Source organism: Neoarius graeffei, chromosome 22 (genome assembly GCF_027579695.1).
Source record: "Neoarius graeffei isolate fNeoGra1 chromosome 22, fNeoGra1.pri, whole genome shotgun sequence".
NCBI lineage: Eukaryota > Metazoa > Chordata > Actinopteri > Siluriformes > Ariidae > Neoarius > Neoarius graeffei.
Window position 1 is genome coordinate 59,508,334 of NC_083590.1, and position 20,307 is coordinate 59,528,640.

The following is a 20,307-nucleotide window of genomic DNA, read 5'->3' on the forward strand; positions in this document are numbered from 1 at the left end:
GTTTTTTTTTTTTTTGTTCGAAAAAATTAACACAAGTAAACATCTTACAAAATAGTATTTTGGCACAGAATCCTTTATACCACACATCATAATAAAATAAGTGTTTTAAATCTTTAAACGAATAAAAAAAAATATTGCGAGAGTTCGAGTTATGATCTACGGAAGCGATATTTCATGATATTTTCATGTAATAACGTGAAAATAACGTCCTAGGCTAGGCTACTTCCATTAAAAGCAGACGGCCTAGCCTAGCCTACTGTAGAACTTGGGTCGAGCAAAAACATGGCTGAATCCTGAATGACTCCTATTTGTATAAATAGGGGACTACATACAGTAGGCGGCAAAATGTAGTGTTTTTCCCTGCCATGGAAGTGCACTTGTATACTGAAAAGGAAGCAATTTGCATTACAGCCTTGAATGAGGATTCAAAATGGCGGCTCAGCTCAGTTTATGCAGGAGGGCTGATAGAAGTGGCGAAACATTTTACTTTTTATCGTTTCTTTCACAACTTGAATGCGTTGAAACAAAAAATTATGACAAACTAACGCCGCTTACACTAAAATATCGAGGGAAATTTGTAATAAAAAGTTTACGGTCGGCAATTTCGACGCGGAAATTCTCGATCGGTCGGGTTACCGGAAACACACTATTTTTTTTATTTGGCCTCATCAACCCTACTAGAGATGAAGGCATGTACAAGTTTTTCCAGATCATTTTTTGACACAAGTCCTCTTAGTTTGGAAATGTTTTTTAGGTGATAAAATGCCGTTTTAGTGATTGCTTTCATGTGACTGTCAAAGTTTAGCTCGCTGTCAATGAAAACACCAAGATTTTTAACCATTTCTTTAGTTTTAATCCCCTTTGTGTCAAGAATAGTGGTAATCCTGAGTCTTTCATCTTTTTTCCCCAAATAGAATTACTTCTGTTTTATCTGTGTTCAGCTGAAGAAAATTTTGTGACATCCAGTTGTTGATTTGGTCGATACACTGGTAGAGACATTCAAGGGGGGCATAATCATTAGGTGATAGAGCAAAATAAATTTGGGTGTCATCTGCATAGCAGTGATACAAAATTGAGTTGTTTTTGATAATTTGTCCAAGTGGGAGCATATAAAGGTTGAATAGTAATGGTCCAAGAATCGACCCCTGGGGGACACCACAGGTCAAGGACATTGATGTTGAGGTCCAATTTCCAATGGTAACAAAGAAGCTTCTATCTTTTAAGTATGATTTTAACCAATTGATAACTTTACCAGTCAACCCAACCCAGTGTTCAAGTCGATATAGCAGTATGTTGTGATCAACAGTATCAAAAGCTGCTCTGAGGTCCAGTAACACCAGGACCGATGTTTTGCCTGCATCAGTATTAAGACGTATGTCATTTATAACTTTAATCAGCGCTGTTTCAGTGCTATGATTGGCACGAAATCCTGACTGAAAGTTATCAAAACAGCTGTTTGATATCAAGAAGGCAGTTAATTGATTGAAGACAATTTTTTCAAGGATTTTCCCGATGAATGGTAGATTTGATATTGGCCTGTAGTTGTTTAATACTGAAGCATCCAGATTATTCTTTTTAAGTAGGGGCTTTACAACGGCTTTTTTCAGGGACACAGGAACAATGCCAGTCTCTAGGGATGTATTTATGATCTGAAGCACATCTGTAATTATAAGATGTAGAACAGACTTAAAAAAGTTGGTGGGCAGAATGTCCAATTCAGATGTTGAGGAACTGAAATTTTGTACAGTTTTTTCAAGAGTCTCGTAATCAATTAAACAAAATTCTGACATTGTGTTGAAGTTATCTATCTGTGTCATTGGTGATTGCAGCTTTTCAATTAATTGCAACTGAGATATATTATGAGCAATATTCTGCTGTATTTTATCAATTTTACCTTTGAAGAGGGATGCAAACTCATTGCATTTATTAACTAAGAGAAGTTCAGGTGCTAATTGTGGTGGGGGATTAGTTAGCTTCTTTGCTGTTGAAAATAGCACATGGGCATTGTTCATATTCCTGTTGATGTTGGAGAAGAAAGACTGTCTTGCTTTATGAATTTCATAATTATATTTACAAAGCATCTCTTTATGGATTTGATAATGGATGTGAAGTTTAGATTTGCGCCATTTTCTTTCAGTCTTTCTACATTCTCTCTTTAGCAATTTAACAGCTGGGTACTGCTTCCATGGTGCTTTCTGCTTGTCATTGACTCTTTTGATTTTGAATGGAGCAATATCCATAATTTGGGTCATATTTAAATTAAAAATTTCCAGTAAATCATCTACAGAGTCTGACATTTTGGTTAAGATCCGAGAGAGAGCTTGCTCAAAGAGAACACGTGTTGTCTTTTATGACTCTCCTACCCATAGTCGTTGAGCTGTTCTGAATGTGAGGAGACATAGAAACATCAGAGAAAACACAGAAATGATCAGATAAGGCCAGGTCAACAGCAGTAGTAGAAACAGTAAGACCCTTTGTGATGACGAGGTCAAGGGTATGACCACGAGAGTGGGTCGGCCCCTGTACATGTTGTACTAGGTGGAAGTTGTCAATAAGTGCAAGTAGTTCTCTGGCATAAGTGTTTTCAGGATTATCTACATGCAAGTTAAAATCCCCAGATATAATAAGACAGTCAGACTCTAAGCAAATGACTGACAACAGTTCACCAAACTCTTCCAGAAAAACTTTGGCTGAATGTCTCGGAGGTCTGTAAATAGTTAATAACAATATGTTAGGAGAGCATGTAACAAGTGCACATAAGTGTTCAAAGGATGTAAAATCACCAAGTGAGGATTGTTTACATTGAAAAGAGGCTTTGAATATATTTGCGATCCCTCCACCTTTCCCCTGTCGGGTAACATTCATGAAATTAAAATTTGGGGGAGTTGCTTCAATAAGGGTGGTAGCACTATTTGCTTGATCCAGCCAAGTTTCAGTTAAAAGCAAAAAATCAAGATTGTGTTTGCAGATAAGATCATTAATTAAAAATGACTTGTTTGAAAGTGATCTAACATTCAGAAGAGCTAGCTTTACAGAAAGTCTAGAAGTAATATCCGCTTGGGCACTCTGATGTTGTTTTGAAACAGGAAGGAGATTAGACTGGTTTACCCCCTGGGTTAAATATGCTCTATGTTTTCTATTTCTTATCAACACAGGAATAGAGAATGGCATAGGCATACTGGGTCCAAGCTTGTTTTCAAAACTACACCCAATGCAGGGACCCCCAGCACATCATGCAAGACTTTCTGTATGTTCCATGAGGTTGGGAGGAGGAAGGATTGGAGATGTCATGTATTTTTTTTAGATGGTGAAAAAGATTGGTAGGCAGCTGAAAGTCCTGGGCGAGCACAATTCAGTCTGTTAGTTGATTTTTGATGAACTGGGTACACTGCTTGTCGTGAATGATTTGGGCTGGAAAAAGAGAGTGCAGCTATTGGCAGCAGTCTCTGCATACTTTTAGGGAAATCCATGCAGGGGGGAGACGGAGATGGTACAATAAAGTCAGAAGAGCGAGACTGAGATTGGGACTTTGGTGAGGTCTTTGTGAGTGTCTCCATGACTGTCTCTGTGGTGACTGTCTCCCTGACAGTCTCTGTGATACTTGCATGGGGTCGAGATGTGGATGATGCAGCCTTGGCATGATTGTCTTTGGTCAGGTCCTCAATCTGGATGGAATCGCATGCTCACATTCTCCATGTGATTGTTGATGTCCTTGGCAGTCTGCCCCAGATGGTTCTTGGCAGTCTGCCCCAGATGGCTGTGTGTCCTTGGTGAAGACTTGCATGGATGATTGTTTTGGCTTTGCAGAGGTATTGTTGATATTTGTAACTAGGTCAGTCTGCGATATCTTATCAACTGTTTTCCTCAATGTTGGCTGAGAGAAAATTGCATGTTGTAGAGCGAGGCTATAGTGATCAGCTAAAACTTTGGTCCCAATCCAGCTGAGTTCAGTGCTATTTGGCTTGAAGAATTCTCTGCGATTCCAGAAAAGGTTAAAATTGTCTATGAAGTTCATACCAAATAAAAAACAAGTTTTTCCAAGCCAGGTGTTAAGACTGAAGAGTCGAGTAAATGCCAAGCTTCCCCTTGCAGGGAGTGGGCCACTGATAAAAGATTGTATTCCAGTCTTATAGAAATCAGAAAAAAGTTTTCTGAAATCATCTTGGACAAACAGCTGTTCTCTGAAAACATCATTTACTCCCACATGCACAACAATATGTTTGATAGTTTTATGCTCGGACATGAGTTTCAAAATGCTGTCTTTGGTGTCAGAGATGGATGCATTTGGAAGGCAGCAAATAATCATCCCATGTCCTTTTAAATGTCTTACAGTGGAATCACCAAGAACAAGGGTTGTGGGATCAGGTGGTGTTACGAGCTGCTTTTTGCCTCTTCCCACAGCTCTTCGGTTGTGGTGCGATCTCTTTCTATGGTGTGTTTGTCCGCCTGAAAATTCCATTTCCACATCCCTGAGGCATTCAAATTTGTTCTGAAGCCTTATGGGCTGTGGATTTTCCATAGGATTGTAAATCCTATTGTAGTTTGTAGACCTGGCTCTATTTCTAATAGCATGGCTGTGGAGCATGGGTTGCATAGTACCAGAACGAACTGGTGTTGAGGTAATTACTCTTCTGTTTTTATTTTTGGGCCTGCCACCCATCATGTGCCAGTTTTCTGTACTCACATTTTGCCCTGTTAGATCGATGAATTCATCCACTCGATCTGCAGTGCCATCGGCCTGTCGGGGTGCAATCGCTGCATTCTCAGCCACTGTTTCTGTACTCCTTTCCTGAGATATCGCTCTTAATTCATCCGTCTTTGGCAGGGCATCAATCTTTGATTCCAGGATAGAAATCCACTGTTCTAGTTCTCTGCATTTTCTGCAGGAGCTCCTGGATTTTTTGCCTCCTGGCATTTTGTTTTAAAAGCTAACTTATAAAGATGAAAAATAAAATGAAAAAATAGTGGAAATTAAATGAGAAAGTAAAGTAAAATAAAGATCAAGCAGGAGCAAAGCAAAGAAGCAATTACGTGATTGATCTGGTGCCAGTGTTTGCTACGAGGGTGCATCCAGGTCATTTTATATTTGTCCGGTAATTGGAAGAGAGTGTTAGAGATGGTAAGATTGTTTGTGGCATAAGGAGAGCAAGAGCGTGGCGTTTGAGTTGCATTTTCCAACTCCATGCCAATCAATAGTATTTGGCCAGGCTAGATAATGAGTTCCAACGCGTGCATTAAAATCATCTAAGACTACTAGCTTGTCTTCGACTGGTGTTTTGATGATTTAAATTGCTAAGATTTGCATAAAACTGTTATTTTGTTGCCACATTGTTTGTCATAGTTGGCGCATATGCCCCAGTCAAGGTGAGGAAGCACTTATTTTCCAGAGGCAAACAAAATGTGATCAAACACTCATTTACAGCTTGTGGTAGAGATAGAAGGTTACAGGCAATGGATGTCTTTATAGCGATGGATGCTCCATGGAGCTGCTTCATGCTAGCTGGAAGACCACTCCAAAAGAAGGTGTAGCCTGAGGTATCCTCTGTTAGTTGACCACTTTCTGCAAGCCGAGTTTCACAAAGCACAGCAAGATCTATGGAGTCGCGCTGGAGTTCCAAGCCTACCAAGGCTGTGTGATGGATTGGTGTCTGTGTATTATCAAGTGTGTGTACATTCCAAGTCGCAAGTGTAAGATTGGTTTGACCGCAAATTGGGATAACCCATCAACTGCAGTATGCTGACCGGGTTTAATGGGAGCAACCAATTTTTTAGGGTACCTTTTCTAGCCCCTTCCCCGGACTCGGGAGAGCAGTGACCTCTCTAAACAGAGCTGCTCTGACACCTGGAGTGCTGCTGAATTGTCATGTTGCTCCATATGGTGTAGACAAAGCAACCAATATTCCAGACCGCCAGTGTACAGGCTTATGACTGACTCCCAGCATTATCCGATGTCTGTCGCTTTGCCAAATTATCCATCGCCACTAGGCTTTCAAGCCACAAAACTCCTGTGCACAGGCTTGTTTTAATGGTTAGGGTTAGCTGTTGCGCACCAGCTAATGCACCCTCTCTTCTTCCCCACCTGGATCCAGTGGCAAGCAGTGCAAGACAACTGGAGGTGAGTCAGACGCAGTGGAAAAATACCATATGCTTGCTTGATTGATTGACTGCAAATGGGACCCAATGTTCCACATGTGTTAGGTACTTTCATACCATCTGGATGGCAAGATGGTGGGTTTGTATTTCGGGGTTCCCTCTCCTAGATCCGCCATGTTCTCTGATGGTAACGGGGGCACCACGAGTCGGACACATGGTCGATCTTCACCATGGAGAGGCTAATGTGGTCAGCTCATGAGTGACTATGTATTACGCTTCACAAGGTGCTGGATGTGGGGAGACCAGTCTAGGACACCTATTAAGGCCACTAGGAAAGGTGCTACTCCTCCAGTGATCCTTTACCGCTATGGATCCTTTTCATGTGATGTCACGACAAACGCGGCCGCCATTTTGGACATGTACTACCAGTAGTTTACCACAGCCAACATTGAGGAACGGCAGCAAAGAAAGTTTTTACTTTCAGCAAGACTTCCATCATGCCACTATATTGTTGTGCACCTGGATGTAGTAACCATCAACAAACAAGGCAAGGTTTATCATTTTATTGGATCCCGACGGAGAAGATGGATAGCGGCCATTAACAGGAAAGATTGGCAGCCCTTAGCATACCAACGCTTGTGTAGTGACCATTTTGTTGGAGGTAAGACGAATAAAATTAGCCAGAAAAGGCATTACATTGCTGTTAACATTCTGTGGCGGCGAGTGTGTAACCAAATAGGTTAAAATAACCCATTGTAACCTCTTTGTTCTTCTGTAGTAGCTATTGTTGACTAGCTAATGTCAACAAGTAGCTAGTATGTTACTGTAGTAATGTTTACGTTCAGTCATTTGGATGACTGTTAAAACCTTTCAGTCTCAAGTTTTTCCTTTACTGTATTTACTAGTTTACTGTAATTATGATCCGGCAGCTATTTACACCAGATCCAGTGTAAATAGCTGCCGGAGCCAACGTCCGAGGTTCCGGAGCGCACTCCGGCTTGCTCCCCCTCAAATTAAGCAGCGCGCTCCGGCTTGCTCCCGGAGTGCTCCGGCCGAGGTTCCGGAGCGCGCTCCGGCTTGCTCCCGGAGTGCTCCGGCCGAGGTTCCGGAGCGTGCTCCGGCTTGCTCCCCCTCAAATTAAGCAGCGCGCTCCGGCTTGCTCCCAGAGTGCTCCGGCCGAGGTTCCGGAGCGCGCTCCGGCTTGCTCCCGGAGTGCTCCGGCCGAGGTTCCGGAGCGCGCTCCGGCTTGCTCCCCCTCAAATTAAGCAGCGCGCTCCGGCTTGCTCCCGGAGTGCTCCGGCCGAGGTTCCGGAGCGTGCTCCGGCTTGCTCCCCCTCAAATTAAGCAGCGCGCTCCGGCTTGCTCCGAGCGCGCTGCTTAATTTGAGGGGGAGCAGGCCGGAGCGCGCTCCGGAACCTCGGCCGGAGCACTCCGGGAGCAAGCCGGAGCGCGCTCCGGAACCTCGGACATTGGCGTGTATGTATATGGCGATGGGTTTTTAACGACATGGTATACAGATCATGTGGGCCGAAGTCAGGTAAAGACGAGGGCTTCGTGTACTTCCGTACGTCAGTGAACAATCCTGGTGGAAGCAGGTAAACGTCGTTCTCTAAGTCTGCTAACCTCAATTTTTGCAAATACCTCTCCCTCTGCTCACCCTGTAAATGCCCTACGTCGCTGGATAGTGAAGGTGTTTTCTGCATCTCGCTCCTTTTTCTTTTATGTTTTTCGTTTGTCGCCTTCCTCGCATTCAAACTGATTCGAGCCGAAGTCCACTACATGTCCAAAATGGCGGTCGCGTTTACGAAGGTCACATGACTGAAAAGGGTATATATATATATATATATATATAAAATGTGTGTGAAAGGAATCTGCCAGTAACCTTTAAGTAAGTCCAGTTTTGTGACAAATTTGGCTGAGCCTACTCAGTCTGTACAATCCTCCATCCTAGGAAGTGGAAAGGAGTCAGGTTTAGTGATTGCATTAACTTGGCGATAGTCTTTACATAAACAAGTATTGTCAGGCTTTGGGACCAGCACACAGGGGGAGCTCCACAGACAGCGACTGGGGAGACACTGGGAACAGCTAAGCCATGTTCCATGAGGCAACTCACCTCTTGTTGCATCATGGCCCGTTTGGTTGGATTCACCCGATTTGGATTTTGTTGGATTTTGTTTCACTGCTGCATACAGCTTTAGCTCACATGGTTGTGATTAACCAATGAGAACACGTACACGGCATGCTGTCATGTGAACCTGAAATGACAGGCCCACATCTGGCAATACCCCTGCTGTAACAGTCCAATAACCTTAAAAATTATGACTAAAACATTTGACTAGAATTGGACTAAAATTAAAATTTAGTTCCTCTGATTAAATCTTGGGGAAAAAAAAGATTAAAATGTAACTACAATTTTCAGTACATGTCTAAGACTGGCGGCACGGTGGTGTAGTGGTTAGCGCTGTCGCCTCACAACAAGAAGGTCTGGGTTCGAGCCCCGTGGCCGGCGAGGGCCTTTCTGTGTGGAGTTTGCATGTTCTCCCCGTGTCTGCGTGGGTTTCGTCCGGGTGCTCCGGTTTCCCCCACAGTCCAAAGACATGCAGGTTAGGTTAACTGGTGACTCTAAATTGAGCGTAGGTGTGAATGTGAGTGTGAATGGTTGTCTGTGTCTATGTGTCAGCCCTGTGATGACCTGGCGACTTGTCCAGGGTGTACCCCGCCTTTCGCCCGTAGTCAGCTGGGATAGGCTCCAGCTCGCCTGTGACCCTGTAGAAGGATAAAGCGGCTAGAGATAATGAGATGAGATGAGATGTCTAAGACTAAAAGTAAATTTAAAATTATTTAAATTAAAAAGGAATACTGCTACACTGAACTAAACCAACATTTAGCTCCCAAACATTTATGGCAAATATTACTTGTACAAATCCAAAATATTTTATATAAAATCAATTTAGGGACAGGACTGACTTTGAAGTTGTGCATTTTTGTAGCTGTCTGTTTAGAGACCAAAACGTAAGGGACAGATATTTATCAGAGAGGTCTGATTCACAGCACAGCTTTACCATGTCAGACGTAAAGCCTTTTATGAGAAACCTTTCCTTTGCTTAAATTCTGATAAAGCCTTGCCTGCATTTTCCTATAGATAAGATAAGACGACCAAGTAAAATTACTAAATTCATCTTAGAGCTTGGGTGGCATGGTGGTGTAGTGGTTAGCGCTGTCGCCTCACAGCAAGAAGGTCTGGGTTCAAGCCCCGTGGCCGGCGAGGGCCTTTCTGTGCGGAGTTTGCATGTTCTCCCTGTGTCCGCGTGGGTTTTCTCCAGGTGCTCCGGTTTCCCCCACAGTCCAAAGACATGCAGGTTAGGTTAACTGGTGACTCTAAATTGAGCGTAGGTGTGAATGTGAGTGTGAATGGTTGTCTGTGTCTATGTGTCAGCCCTGTGATGACCTGGCGACTTGTCCAGGGTGTACCCCGCCTTTCACCCGTAGTCAGCTGGGATAGGCTCCAGCTTGCCTGCGACCCTGTGGAACAGGATAAAGCGGCTAGAGATAATGAGATAAGATCTTAGAGCTTGTCGTCTATTTTGTGAATCTTAAATACAGTCAAGAACCTTTAATTCCGGGATCCATCAGTATTTTTCCGTTTCGGGTTGAGAGTATGCTGTGCGCATTCTGGCTGCCGGTTCTCACTGGAGCACTTTAATTTTTTTTCTTATTTTCCCTTTTGTTTTTCTTTTTTGTTTGTGTAGTTTGTTTTTTGTTTTTGTTTCAGTGTTTTGTCTGCCAGTTGTGGTGTACCTCCGAACCCAGTTTTAGGCGTTGGTTCCCTCCAGGCCTTGGTTTGCCGTGGGTGATGCCTGTGTTCCTCGCTATGGACTGCAGTGAGCTCATTGTTCTTTTTAACAACAGGGTTGTCCAGCGCTCTGTGTGGCAGTGCTTTTGTGCTTGGCGTGGTGTTCCGAGCGATGTTGCTCAGTGGCATCGCAGCGACTGTGCAGGTGGTGTGAGACATACCAGCACTCTGCGTAGCGGTGCTTCTGTGCTCGCTTTGTGGATCTATGGTGCGGTGTTCCGGGTGGTGTTGCCCAGCGACTGTGCAGGCGGTATGAGACTTGTTTTCGTGCACCTTTTAGTGGGACTGTGGCTGCTACACCATTGGAATGACATCCTGACCACCTTTTGGTGGACACCCCCCAAAAAAAAAAAAATTGTAAAGCGACCTTGGGTATGAGAAAGGCGCAATATAAATGTAATAATAATAATAATAATAATAATATTATTATTATTAATTCAGCCTTCATGAGGCTTAATATAATATTGGCATGAGCCATCATTCTCATTTCTGTACACCTTATTTTAAGGCATAGATTGATTTAGTGAAGAAAATGTAAATATGGTATTTTTTTACAGGTATACAGGAGCATGCAGTGTGAAGAATACATTGATGCCAAAAGAGAGATGGATGTGAATTGGATGAGGTGAGGAATGTACCAGTTGTTGGGTCATTTTAATGATTTGATTTTACAGCTTCTCATTTGTTGGAAGAACTTTATCTTCATGTCACTGATATCTCTGCCATGCTTTCTCCAAGTCTGTGACTGTGATCTGATTTTAGCCCTTTCTGGAACGTTGCCTCACTCTTTTAGGTATGTGAATTGTGCCCGTAATGATGAAGAACAGAATCTTGTGGCATTTCAGTATCGAGGGGGAATTCTGTATCGTTGCTGTCGACCCATTAACCCAGGACAGGAGCTCTTGGTGTGGTATGAAGAGGAGTACACCAAAGAACTCAGTCCTGCACCTACAGGAACATCCAGACAGCAAGGTGTTACTTTTGTCTAAGAGGTTATAGAGGTTATTTTCTGCATCATCTTGTGACACACTTCTGAGCTGAACACTGTTTCTGGGATGAAAGCTGTTGTACAATGCAGTCTGCAATAACCAGAACACACTTCCAGAGAATTCATTTTGGCCTGTTCCACCAACCAGATAGGTCTTCTCTATCATATGACAGTGACCAACAAGAGAGGGTGAAGTCTATTGGCTTCCTTTGAGACACGTGGAGTCAGCCCACTGCATCTCTTGCTATTGCGAAACTGACTCTATCGTAAACCCCAAAATATTTGTTGTAGTTTTATTCATCATGCCCAATTTAACCAGAAGTAGCGTAAAATGCATGGCCTATGGATCCCAAGTGTCACAGCAGAAAAGTGTTTTCCCCATCATCCAGATATTGCCGCTTTTAAATTCTGATGATGCCACAGTCATCTGTGGTTGGGAGCTCAAGAGATCAAAATTGTCTGGGCTCTCTGGGAGGGAGAGATGGCATGCTCTCTCTTCCCTGTCCTGTCACTTACACCAGCCAGTCATGGGTGTGTGAGAGCACATTAATAAGAAGTGAGTGGATTGGACTTTCCTCTGAGTGTGCTTTGCCGCTCCCTGACATCGTATGAGTAAAAGATGTCGTCAGCTGGTGTTACTTGTCTCGGAGGAAGCACGTGATTGCCCTTTCTGGTTGGTAGCTGTTTTGTGATAGTGGAGAGCAGTCTGATGGGTGGGAATTGGCCATGGCTAAATTAGGGAGAAAACTGGGGAGAAATCGGGGGTTGAAACACATGCCCTGTCACATTTAAACACACAATGTCAGATAATGCTGTCAGACCTCCCCATATTACAGAAGCATTGGGGGATGCAACCATTTGGTTGGAGAGAAGTTAGTTGAAAACACGCATGCAGTGTGCCTGAACCAAGTGAAGTTGTTAATTGGCAAAGACAGATGTCAGTCAAACCCATTAACCATTATACAAGTCAATTGGAACACATTTGCTTTATTTCAGGAGCATATGTGATGGTTATTATCCAGTAATTTAACAAGCAATAACATTTTAGTATTTTTATGGAATTCAATAATTCCACAAATCATGCCATGGAGAAATGATCTTTTTAATTATATTTATTTTTAACTCCTTAAACTCTTGCAGCTGAAGAACTTCAACATGTTAAGGAACAAATAGCGTCTGATGAATTAATCATTAAAAACATGGAGGTTTGGTTTGCTTTAGTACGACAAACCACACCATGACATTCTTCAAATACTGCAGTAAGGAAATTCCTATACTGCTGCAGACCTACTTGAATGCTGTCTGAACCGTTGCGGTGTGTCCCTTTTTGATACGCCTACATTTTTTAAAATTAAATGACCATTCTTATGTCTTAATTTATGGATGTTGGCTTTCTTTCTTTCTTTCTTTCTTTCTTTCTTTCTTTCTTTCATCAGTTACATTAATAGAAATCAACTGGGTTTCACAAAATCCCACAAAACTTAATTTCATTAAATTTGTGTATACTTGGAATTAAGTGTTTTAAACTTGACAACCTAAGCCATATATAAAATCCATATAGGAAAAAAAATACAGACTTGTTTGTGGAAATGCTACTAGAAACTATTTGCAAATATCTGTTCCTGTCCAGTTTGATGAATAAGGCCCATTGTTGTATCTTTCAGAACCTTGAATGCTAGGTCTGAGTTTCCTTCTCAATCCTGGATGAGATGTAAATAAGGCTAGGCTTGCCATTACATAGACTTGACATGATGTCCAACAGGAACCAACAACTCCCTTTTGGTTGCTTAGACCCATGGGACTGTGCGTAGCTGCTATTCCAGCACCTCATTGAATCTCCCAGTATTCCAAGCTAGAGGCTGCTATATCTTAGTCCTCAAACTTTTTTTTTTTTTGGTCTGTCTTCATGCATGTAGAATCTTGAATGTTTGAGGTTCAGTAAAAACACTCCTTACATTGGGTTAGTATTGTTACATTTTATAATCTTGCTGCATTTCATTTCAGTTTGATATTTTTGTCCTTTCATTTCTCCAGAAGTAAAGAACGCTCTGCTTCAAGTCTTTTCCTGCTCTACATGTCCTCGTTCCTGTGCATCTCAAATTTACCTCAACAAACAGATCCAGAGATGCCACAATGAAGAGTATGTGAGACTTTGGGAATCAGGAGATATTAAATATGAGCTTCAGATCCCCTCTAAATGCTCCAGTCATCAGCCAACATCAACTGATACTCTCAGTTCTGACACTTCTCATGATCTACAGAAGGAAATTCGCCACTGCTCGGACTGTGGAAAGAGTTTTGGTCATCAGAATGCACTCAAGACACACCAGCACATTCACACAGGAGAGAAGCCGTATCACTGCTCACAGCGTGGGAAGAATTTTACTAAACAGAGTGCTCTCCAACGACACCAGCGCATTCGCACAGGAGAGAAGCCGTATCACTGCTCACAGTGTGGGAAGAGTTTTACTTATCAGAGTACTCTCAAACAACACCAGCGCATTCACACAGGAGAGAAGCCGTATCTCTGCTCAGAGTGTGGGAAGAGTTTTACTGAACAGAGTGATCTCCAACGACACCAGCGCATTCACACAGGAGAGAAGCCGTATCACTGCTCACAGTGTGGGAAGAGTTTTACTCATCAGAGTACTCTCCAACGACACCAGCGCATTCACACAGGAGAGAAGCCGTATCACTGCTCACAGTGTGGGAAGAGTTTTACTCAGCAGAGTACTCTCCAACGACACAAGCTCATTCACACAGGAGAGAAGCTGCATCACTGCTTACAGTGTGGGAAGAGTTTTATTCATCGGAGTCATCTCCAACGACACCAGCGCATTCACACAGGAGAGAAGCCGTATCACTGCTCACAGTGTGGGAAGAGTTTTACTCATCAGAGTACTCTCCAACGACACCAGCGCATTCACACAGGAGCGAAGCCGTATCACTGCTCACAGTGTGGGAAGAGTTTTACTCAGCAGAGTGCTCTCCAACAACACCAGCGCATTCACACAGGAGCGAAGCTGTATCACTGCTCACAGTGTGGGAAGAGTTTTACTCAGCAGAGTGATCTCCAAAAGCACCAGCGTATTCACACAGGGGAGAAGCCATATCACTGCTTACAGTGTGGAAAGAGTTTTACTCAACAGAGTACTGTCCAAATACACCAGCGCATTCATACAGGAGAGAAGCCGTATCACTGCTCACAGTGTGGACAGAGTTTTACTCAGCAGAGTCATCTCCAACGACACCAGTGTGTTCACACAGGAGAGAAGCTGTATCGCTGATCAGTGTGGGAAGATCTTTACTTATTCAGTTACATTTAAGACCTACAAGTGCACTAACTCTGAGACATTGCATGATTTTAAAGTTGTCAAATATGGTAGTTATTACAGTTTTGACGAAACATGACCTGTACTTTGAACTTTATTGGTCATGTTATATGACTGTTTTAAAATATGTATCCTTATAGTGATGTTTGAAACAAGATGATTAATTTTTTTTCTTTTGACCTTAAGTAGTCATTAATTACCACCATACAAGTAACGATTTACAGTGGATATAAAAAGGGTACACACCCCGTTAAAATGATGGGGCTTTCTGATGTAAAAAAAAAAAAGAGACCACAATAAATAATTTCAAAACTTTTCCCACCTTTAATGTGACCTATAACCTGTACAATTCAATTGAAAATCAAACAAATCTGTAAAAGGGAAAAACAAAGAATAAAAAACATAAAATAAGCTGGTTGCATAAGTGTGCACACCCTTAAACTAATACTTTGTTGAAGCACCTTTTGATTTAATTACAGCATTCAATCTTTGGGTTCACACCTGCCATCAATTAAAAGTACTCTGATTAACCCCAAATAAAGTTCAGACATTTACTCAGTTGCATCCTCCAGCAAAAGCCATGGTTCACAGAGAGCTTACAAAGCATCAAAGGTATCAGTCAGAAGAAGGGTACAAAAACATTTCCATGGCATTAGATATACCATGGAGCACAGTGAAGACACTCATCAAGAAGTGGAGAAAATATGGGACAACAGTGACATTACTGAGAACTGGACGTCCCTCCAAAATTGATGGAAACGACAAGACGAAAACTGGTCAGGGAGGCTGCCAAGAGGCCTACAGCAACACTGAAGGAGCTGCAGGAATTTCTGACAAGTACTGGTTGTGTACGACATGTGACAACAATCTCCTGTATTCTCCATATGTCTGGACTATGAGGTAGGGTCAAAGAAAAACATCCAGGCCTGGCTAAATTTTGCAAAAAAAACAAAAGTAACCCTCTCCCAAAAGCATGTGGGGAAAATGTGTTATGGTTTGATGAAACCAAGGTTTAACTTCTCATCTCATCTTCATCCGCTTATCCAGAACCGGGTCGCGGAGGCAGCAGTCTGAGCATGGAAGCCCAAGCTTCCCTCTCCCCAGACACCTTGGCCAGCTCCTCGGGAAGAACACCAAGGCGTTCCCAGGCCAGCCGAGAGACATAGTCCCTCCAGTGTGTCCTGGGTCTTCCCCAGGGCCGTCTCCCAGGGGGACATGCCTGGAACACCTCCCCAGGGAGGTGTCCAGGAGGCATCCGAAAGAGATGCCCGAGCCACTTCAGCTGATTCCTCTCAATGTGGAGGAGCAGCGGCTCTACTCCGAGCTCCTCCCGAGTGACTGTGCTTCTCACCCTATCTCTAAGGGAGCACCCAGCCACCCTGCGAAGGAAACTCATTTTGGCTGCTTGTATCTGTGATCTTGTTCTTTCGGTCATTACCCAAAGCTCATGACCATAGGTGAGAGTCGGAATGTAGATCGACCGGTAAATTGAGAGCTTTGCCTTTTGGCTCAGCTCCTTCACCACGACAGACCGGTAAAGCGACCGCATCACTGCAGAGGCTGCACTGATCCGCCTATCGATCTCACGCTCCATCCTTCCCTCACTTGTGAACAAGATCCCGAGATACTTAAACTCCTCCATTTGAGGCAGGACTTCTCCACCAACCTGGAGAGGGTAAGCCACCCTTTTCCGGTCGAGAACCATGGCCTCGGACTTGGAGGTGCTGATTCTCATCCCAGCCGCTTCACACTTGACTGCAAACCGCCCCATTGCATGCTCAAGGTCCTGGTTTGAAGAAGCCAACAGGACGACACCATCCGCAAAAAGCAGAGATGAAATCCTGTGGTTCCCAAACAGGATTCCTTCCGGCCCCTGGCTGCGCCTAGAAATTCTATCCATAAAAATTATGAACAGAACCGGTGACAAAGGGCAGCCCTGCCAGAGTCCAACATGCACTGGGAACAGGTCTGACTTACTGCCGGCAATGCGGACCAGACTCCTGCTCTGTTCGTACAGGGACCGGACAGCCCTTAGCAAAGAGCCCTGAACCCCATACTCCCAAAGCACCCCCCACAGAATACCACGAGGGACACGGTCGAATGCCTTTTCCAGATCCACAAAGCACATGTGGACTGGTTGGGCAAACTCCCATGAACCCTCGATCACCCTATGAAGAGTATAGAGCTGGTCCAGTGTTCCACGACCAGGACGAAAACTGCATTGTTCCTCCTGGATCCGAGGCTCAACTATTGGCCGAATTCTCCTCTCAGTAACCTGGAGTAAACCTTCCCGGGGAGGCTAAGAAGTGTGATTCCCCTATAATTGGTGCACACGCTCCGGTCCCCTTTCTTGAAAAGAGGGACCACCACCCCAGTCTGCCACTCCAGAGGCACTGTCCCCAATTGCCACGCGATGTTGCAGAGGCGCGTCAGCCAAGACAGCCCCACAACATCCAGCGACTTGAGATACTCAGGGGGGGATCTCATCCACCCCCGGTGCCTTGCCACCGAGGAGCTTGCAAACCACCTCAGTGACTTTGGCTTGGGTAATGGATGAGTCCACCTTTGAGTCATCAGCCTCCGCTTCCTCACTGGAAGATGTGGCAGTGGGATTGAGGAGATCCTCGAAGTATTCCTTCCACCACCTGACAATATCCCCAGTTGAGGTCAACAGCTCCCCACCTGCACTTTAAACAGTGTTGGCAGAGTACTGCTTCCCCCTCCTGAGGCGCTGGACGGTTTGCCAGAATTTCTTCGAGGCCAACCGATAGTCCTCCTCCATGGCCTCACCGAACTCCTCCCAGTTCCAAGTTTTTGCCTCCGCAACTGCCCGAGCTGCGGCACGCCTGGCCTGCCGATACCTGTCAGCTGCCTCAGGAGTCCCGGAAGCCAACATGGCCCGATAGGACTCCAGCTTGACGGCATCCCTTACTTCCGGTGTCCACCACCAGGTTTGGGGATTGCCGCCACGACAGGCACTGGAGACCTTGCGGCCACAGCTCCGAACAGCTGCGTCAGCAATGGAGACAGAGAACATGGTCCACTCAGATTCAATGTCCCTGCCTCCCTCGGGAGCTGGGAGAAGCTCTCCCGGAGGTGGGAGTTAAAGACCTCCCCGACAGAGTGCTCGGACAGACGTTCCCAGCAGACCCTCACCGTACGTTTGGGCCTGCCAGGTCTGTCCAGCTTCCTCCTCCGCCAGCAGATCCAACTCACCACCAGGTGGTGATCAGTTGACAGCTCAGCCCCTCTCTTCACCCGAGTGTCCAAGACATAGGGCCGGAGATCAGACGAAACTACAAAGTCGATCATTGACCTCCGACCTAAAGTGTCCTGGTGCCACATGCACTTATGGACACCCCTATGCTCGAACATGGTGTTTGTTATGGACAGACCATGACTAGCACAGAAGTCGAATAACAAAACACCACTCGGGTTCAGATCAGGGAGGCCGTTCCTCCAAATCGCGCCCCTCCAGATGTCACTGTCATCACCCACGTGAGCATTGAAGTCCCCCAGTAGAACAATGGAGTCCCCAGTCTCGTTCACTGGGGTAAACTCCAACACATAGCTGCTAAGCTATGGAGCTATAAGCAAGCCCACACCAGCCCACCGCCGTTCACCGTGGGCGACTCCAGAGAAGTGGAGATTCCAGCCCCTCTCTCGGAGCTGGGTTCCAGAGCCCAAGCTGTGCGTGGAAGTGAGCCCAACTATCTCTAGCCGGTACCTCTCAACCTCCCGCACAAGCTCAGGCTCCCCCCCCCCCCCCCCCAATGAATTGACATTCCATGTCCCAACAGCTAGTCGCTGTGTTCGGGGATCAGGTCATCGAGGCCCCTGCCTTCGACTGCCGCCCAATCCACATTGCACTGGCCCCCTACTACTACCTCTGTGGGTGGTGAACCCACAGGAGGTCAGACTCATGTCACCGCTTCGGGCTGAGCCTGGCCGGGCCCCGTGGGCAAAGGCCCAGCCACCAGGCACTCGCATACGAGCCCCAACCCTGGGCCTGGCTCCAGGGTGGGGCCCCGGCTGTGCCATACCAGGCAACGTCACGGTCCTTGTTTTGTTAATTTCCATAAGGGGTTTGGTGAACTGCTCTTGGTCTGGCCTGTCACCTCGGACCTGTTTGCCTTGGGAGACCCTAACAGGGGCGTAATGCCCCGACAACATAGCTCCTAGGATCATTCAAGCGCACAAACCCCTCCACCACAATAAGGTGGCAGTTCTAGGAGGGGAAGGTCCTAAGGCAAGCTCGGGGAGGACAGAAACCTCCCGTGGAGCAGAAGGTTTAACCTTTTGGCCACAATTCCAAAAGGCATGTTTGGTGCAAAAACAACACTGCACATCACCAAAAGAACACCATACCCACAGTGAAGCATGGTGGTGGCAGCATCATGTTTTGGGGGTTTTCTTCAGCTGGAACAGGGGCTTTAGTCAAGGTGGAGGGAATTATAAACCGTTCTAAATACCACTCAATTTTGGCCCAAAACCTTCAGGTGTCTGCTAGAAAGCTGAAGATGAAGAGGAATTTCATCTTTCAGCATGACCATGACCCCAAAAAAGTTTTTGAATGGCCCAGCCAGAGCTCAGACCTAAATCCAATTGAAAATCTGTGGAGTGACCTGAAGTGGGCTGTGCACAAGAGATGCCCCCGCAATCTGATAAATTTGGAGCGCTTTTGCAAGAAAGAGTGGGCAAATGTTGCCAAGTCTAGATGTGGCAGGCTGATAGACTCCTTCCCAAAAAGACTGAATGCTGTAATTAAATCAAAAGGTGCTTCAACAAAGTATGTTTAAGGGTGTGCACACTTATGCAGCCAGCTTATTGTACGTATTTTTATTTTTCCCGCCTAACAGATTTGTTTTTTAATTGAATTTTACAGGTTGTAGGTCACATTAAAGGCGGGAAAAGTTTTGAAATTATTTATCGTCATCATCAGGTTTTTCTGATGTGGAAAAAATCATTTTAATGGGGTGTGTACACTTTATTTTTTTTATTTTTTTATTTTTATATCCACTGTAACGGCAGCACTATCAGTGTAGTACTGCAGCATGAGACTAATTGTTAATGGAATTATTACTGATCATGAATAATCAATCAGAATAATCTCCAACAACACCAGCACATTCACACAGGAGAGAAGCCATATCACTGCTCACAGTGTGGGAAGAGTTTTACTGAACAGAGTGATCTCCAACAACACCAGCGCATTCACACAGGAGAGAAGCTGCATCACTGCTCACAGTGTGGAAAGACATTTACTTATTCGGTTGCATTTAAGACCTACAAATGCATGAACTTGGAGTTGTTGCATGATTTAAAGTTGTCAAATTAAACATGGTTATTAATGTTTTTGCTGAAAATTACCTGTACTTTGATCCTTATTGTTCATATTATATGACTACATATTTTAAAACAATCTTATAGTGGTGATTAAAACAAGACTATTCATGTTTTCTTGCAGTTAGGTTAACATGGGGCATCCATGGCCTAAGATTGGACTGAAATGCCCTTGAGCAAGGGCACCGAACCCACAACTGCTCCCCGGGCACTGTAGCATAGCTGCCCACTACTCTGGGTATGTGTGTGCACTCATTGCTCACCTGTGTGTGCCTGTGTGTGTTCACTGCTTCACATGGGTTAAATGCAGAGGTTAAATTTCACTGTGTGCTTGAGTCTATGTATAACAAATAAAGGCTTCTTGGCTTAGCTTCTTATGTAGTTATTAAGTAGTCATGAATTACCACTATTCAAATAATGATTTAACTGCAACGCTATCAGTGTAATACTGCAGCATGAGACTAATTGTGAATGGAATTATTACTGATCAGGAGTTTAATGTACTTTGTTGAACAGAAATGTGGATCAAACCAAATGAGTCTGGAGCGTTTAAATGAAGCTCATCCAGCTCTTTGCATCAGCCTTGTCTCACTGGTAGAGGAGAAGGCATCACAGTTCTCTATAATGATAATCTAGGAATCGTACAAAAACCTGAACAAAAATTCAGTATTTTTGAAGTTCTTTATACCATAACACAT

The 20,307-nt window shown here is 44.5% G+C and overlaps 1 protein-coding gene across 2 annotated transcripts in view; it reads left to right on the plus strand.

The window, feature by feature from the left end:
* Positions 1-19,978, plus strand: part of LOC132871007 (histone-lysine N-methyltransferase PRDM9-like) — a 60,572-nt gene extending 40,594 nt beyond the window's left edge. For both annotated transcript variants that reach the window (XM_060905156.1, XM_060905157.1), the window contains 3 exons: positions 10,504-10,571; positions 10,740-10,918; positions 12,969-19,978. In XM_060905156.1, coding sequence (XP_060761139.1) covers positions 10,504-10,571; positions 10,740-10,918; positions 12,969-14,221 — 1,500 coding nt within the window. In that variant the 3' untranslated portion in view covers positions 14,222-19,978. The remainder of the gene's footprint in view (positions 1-10,503; positions 10,572-10,739; positions 10,919-12,968) is intronic.
* Positions 19,979-20,307: the final 329 nt, after the last annotated feature.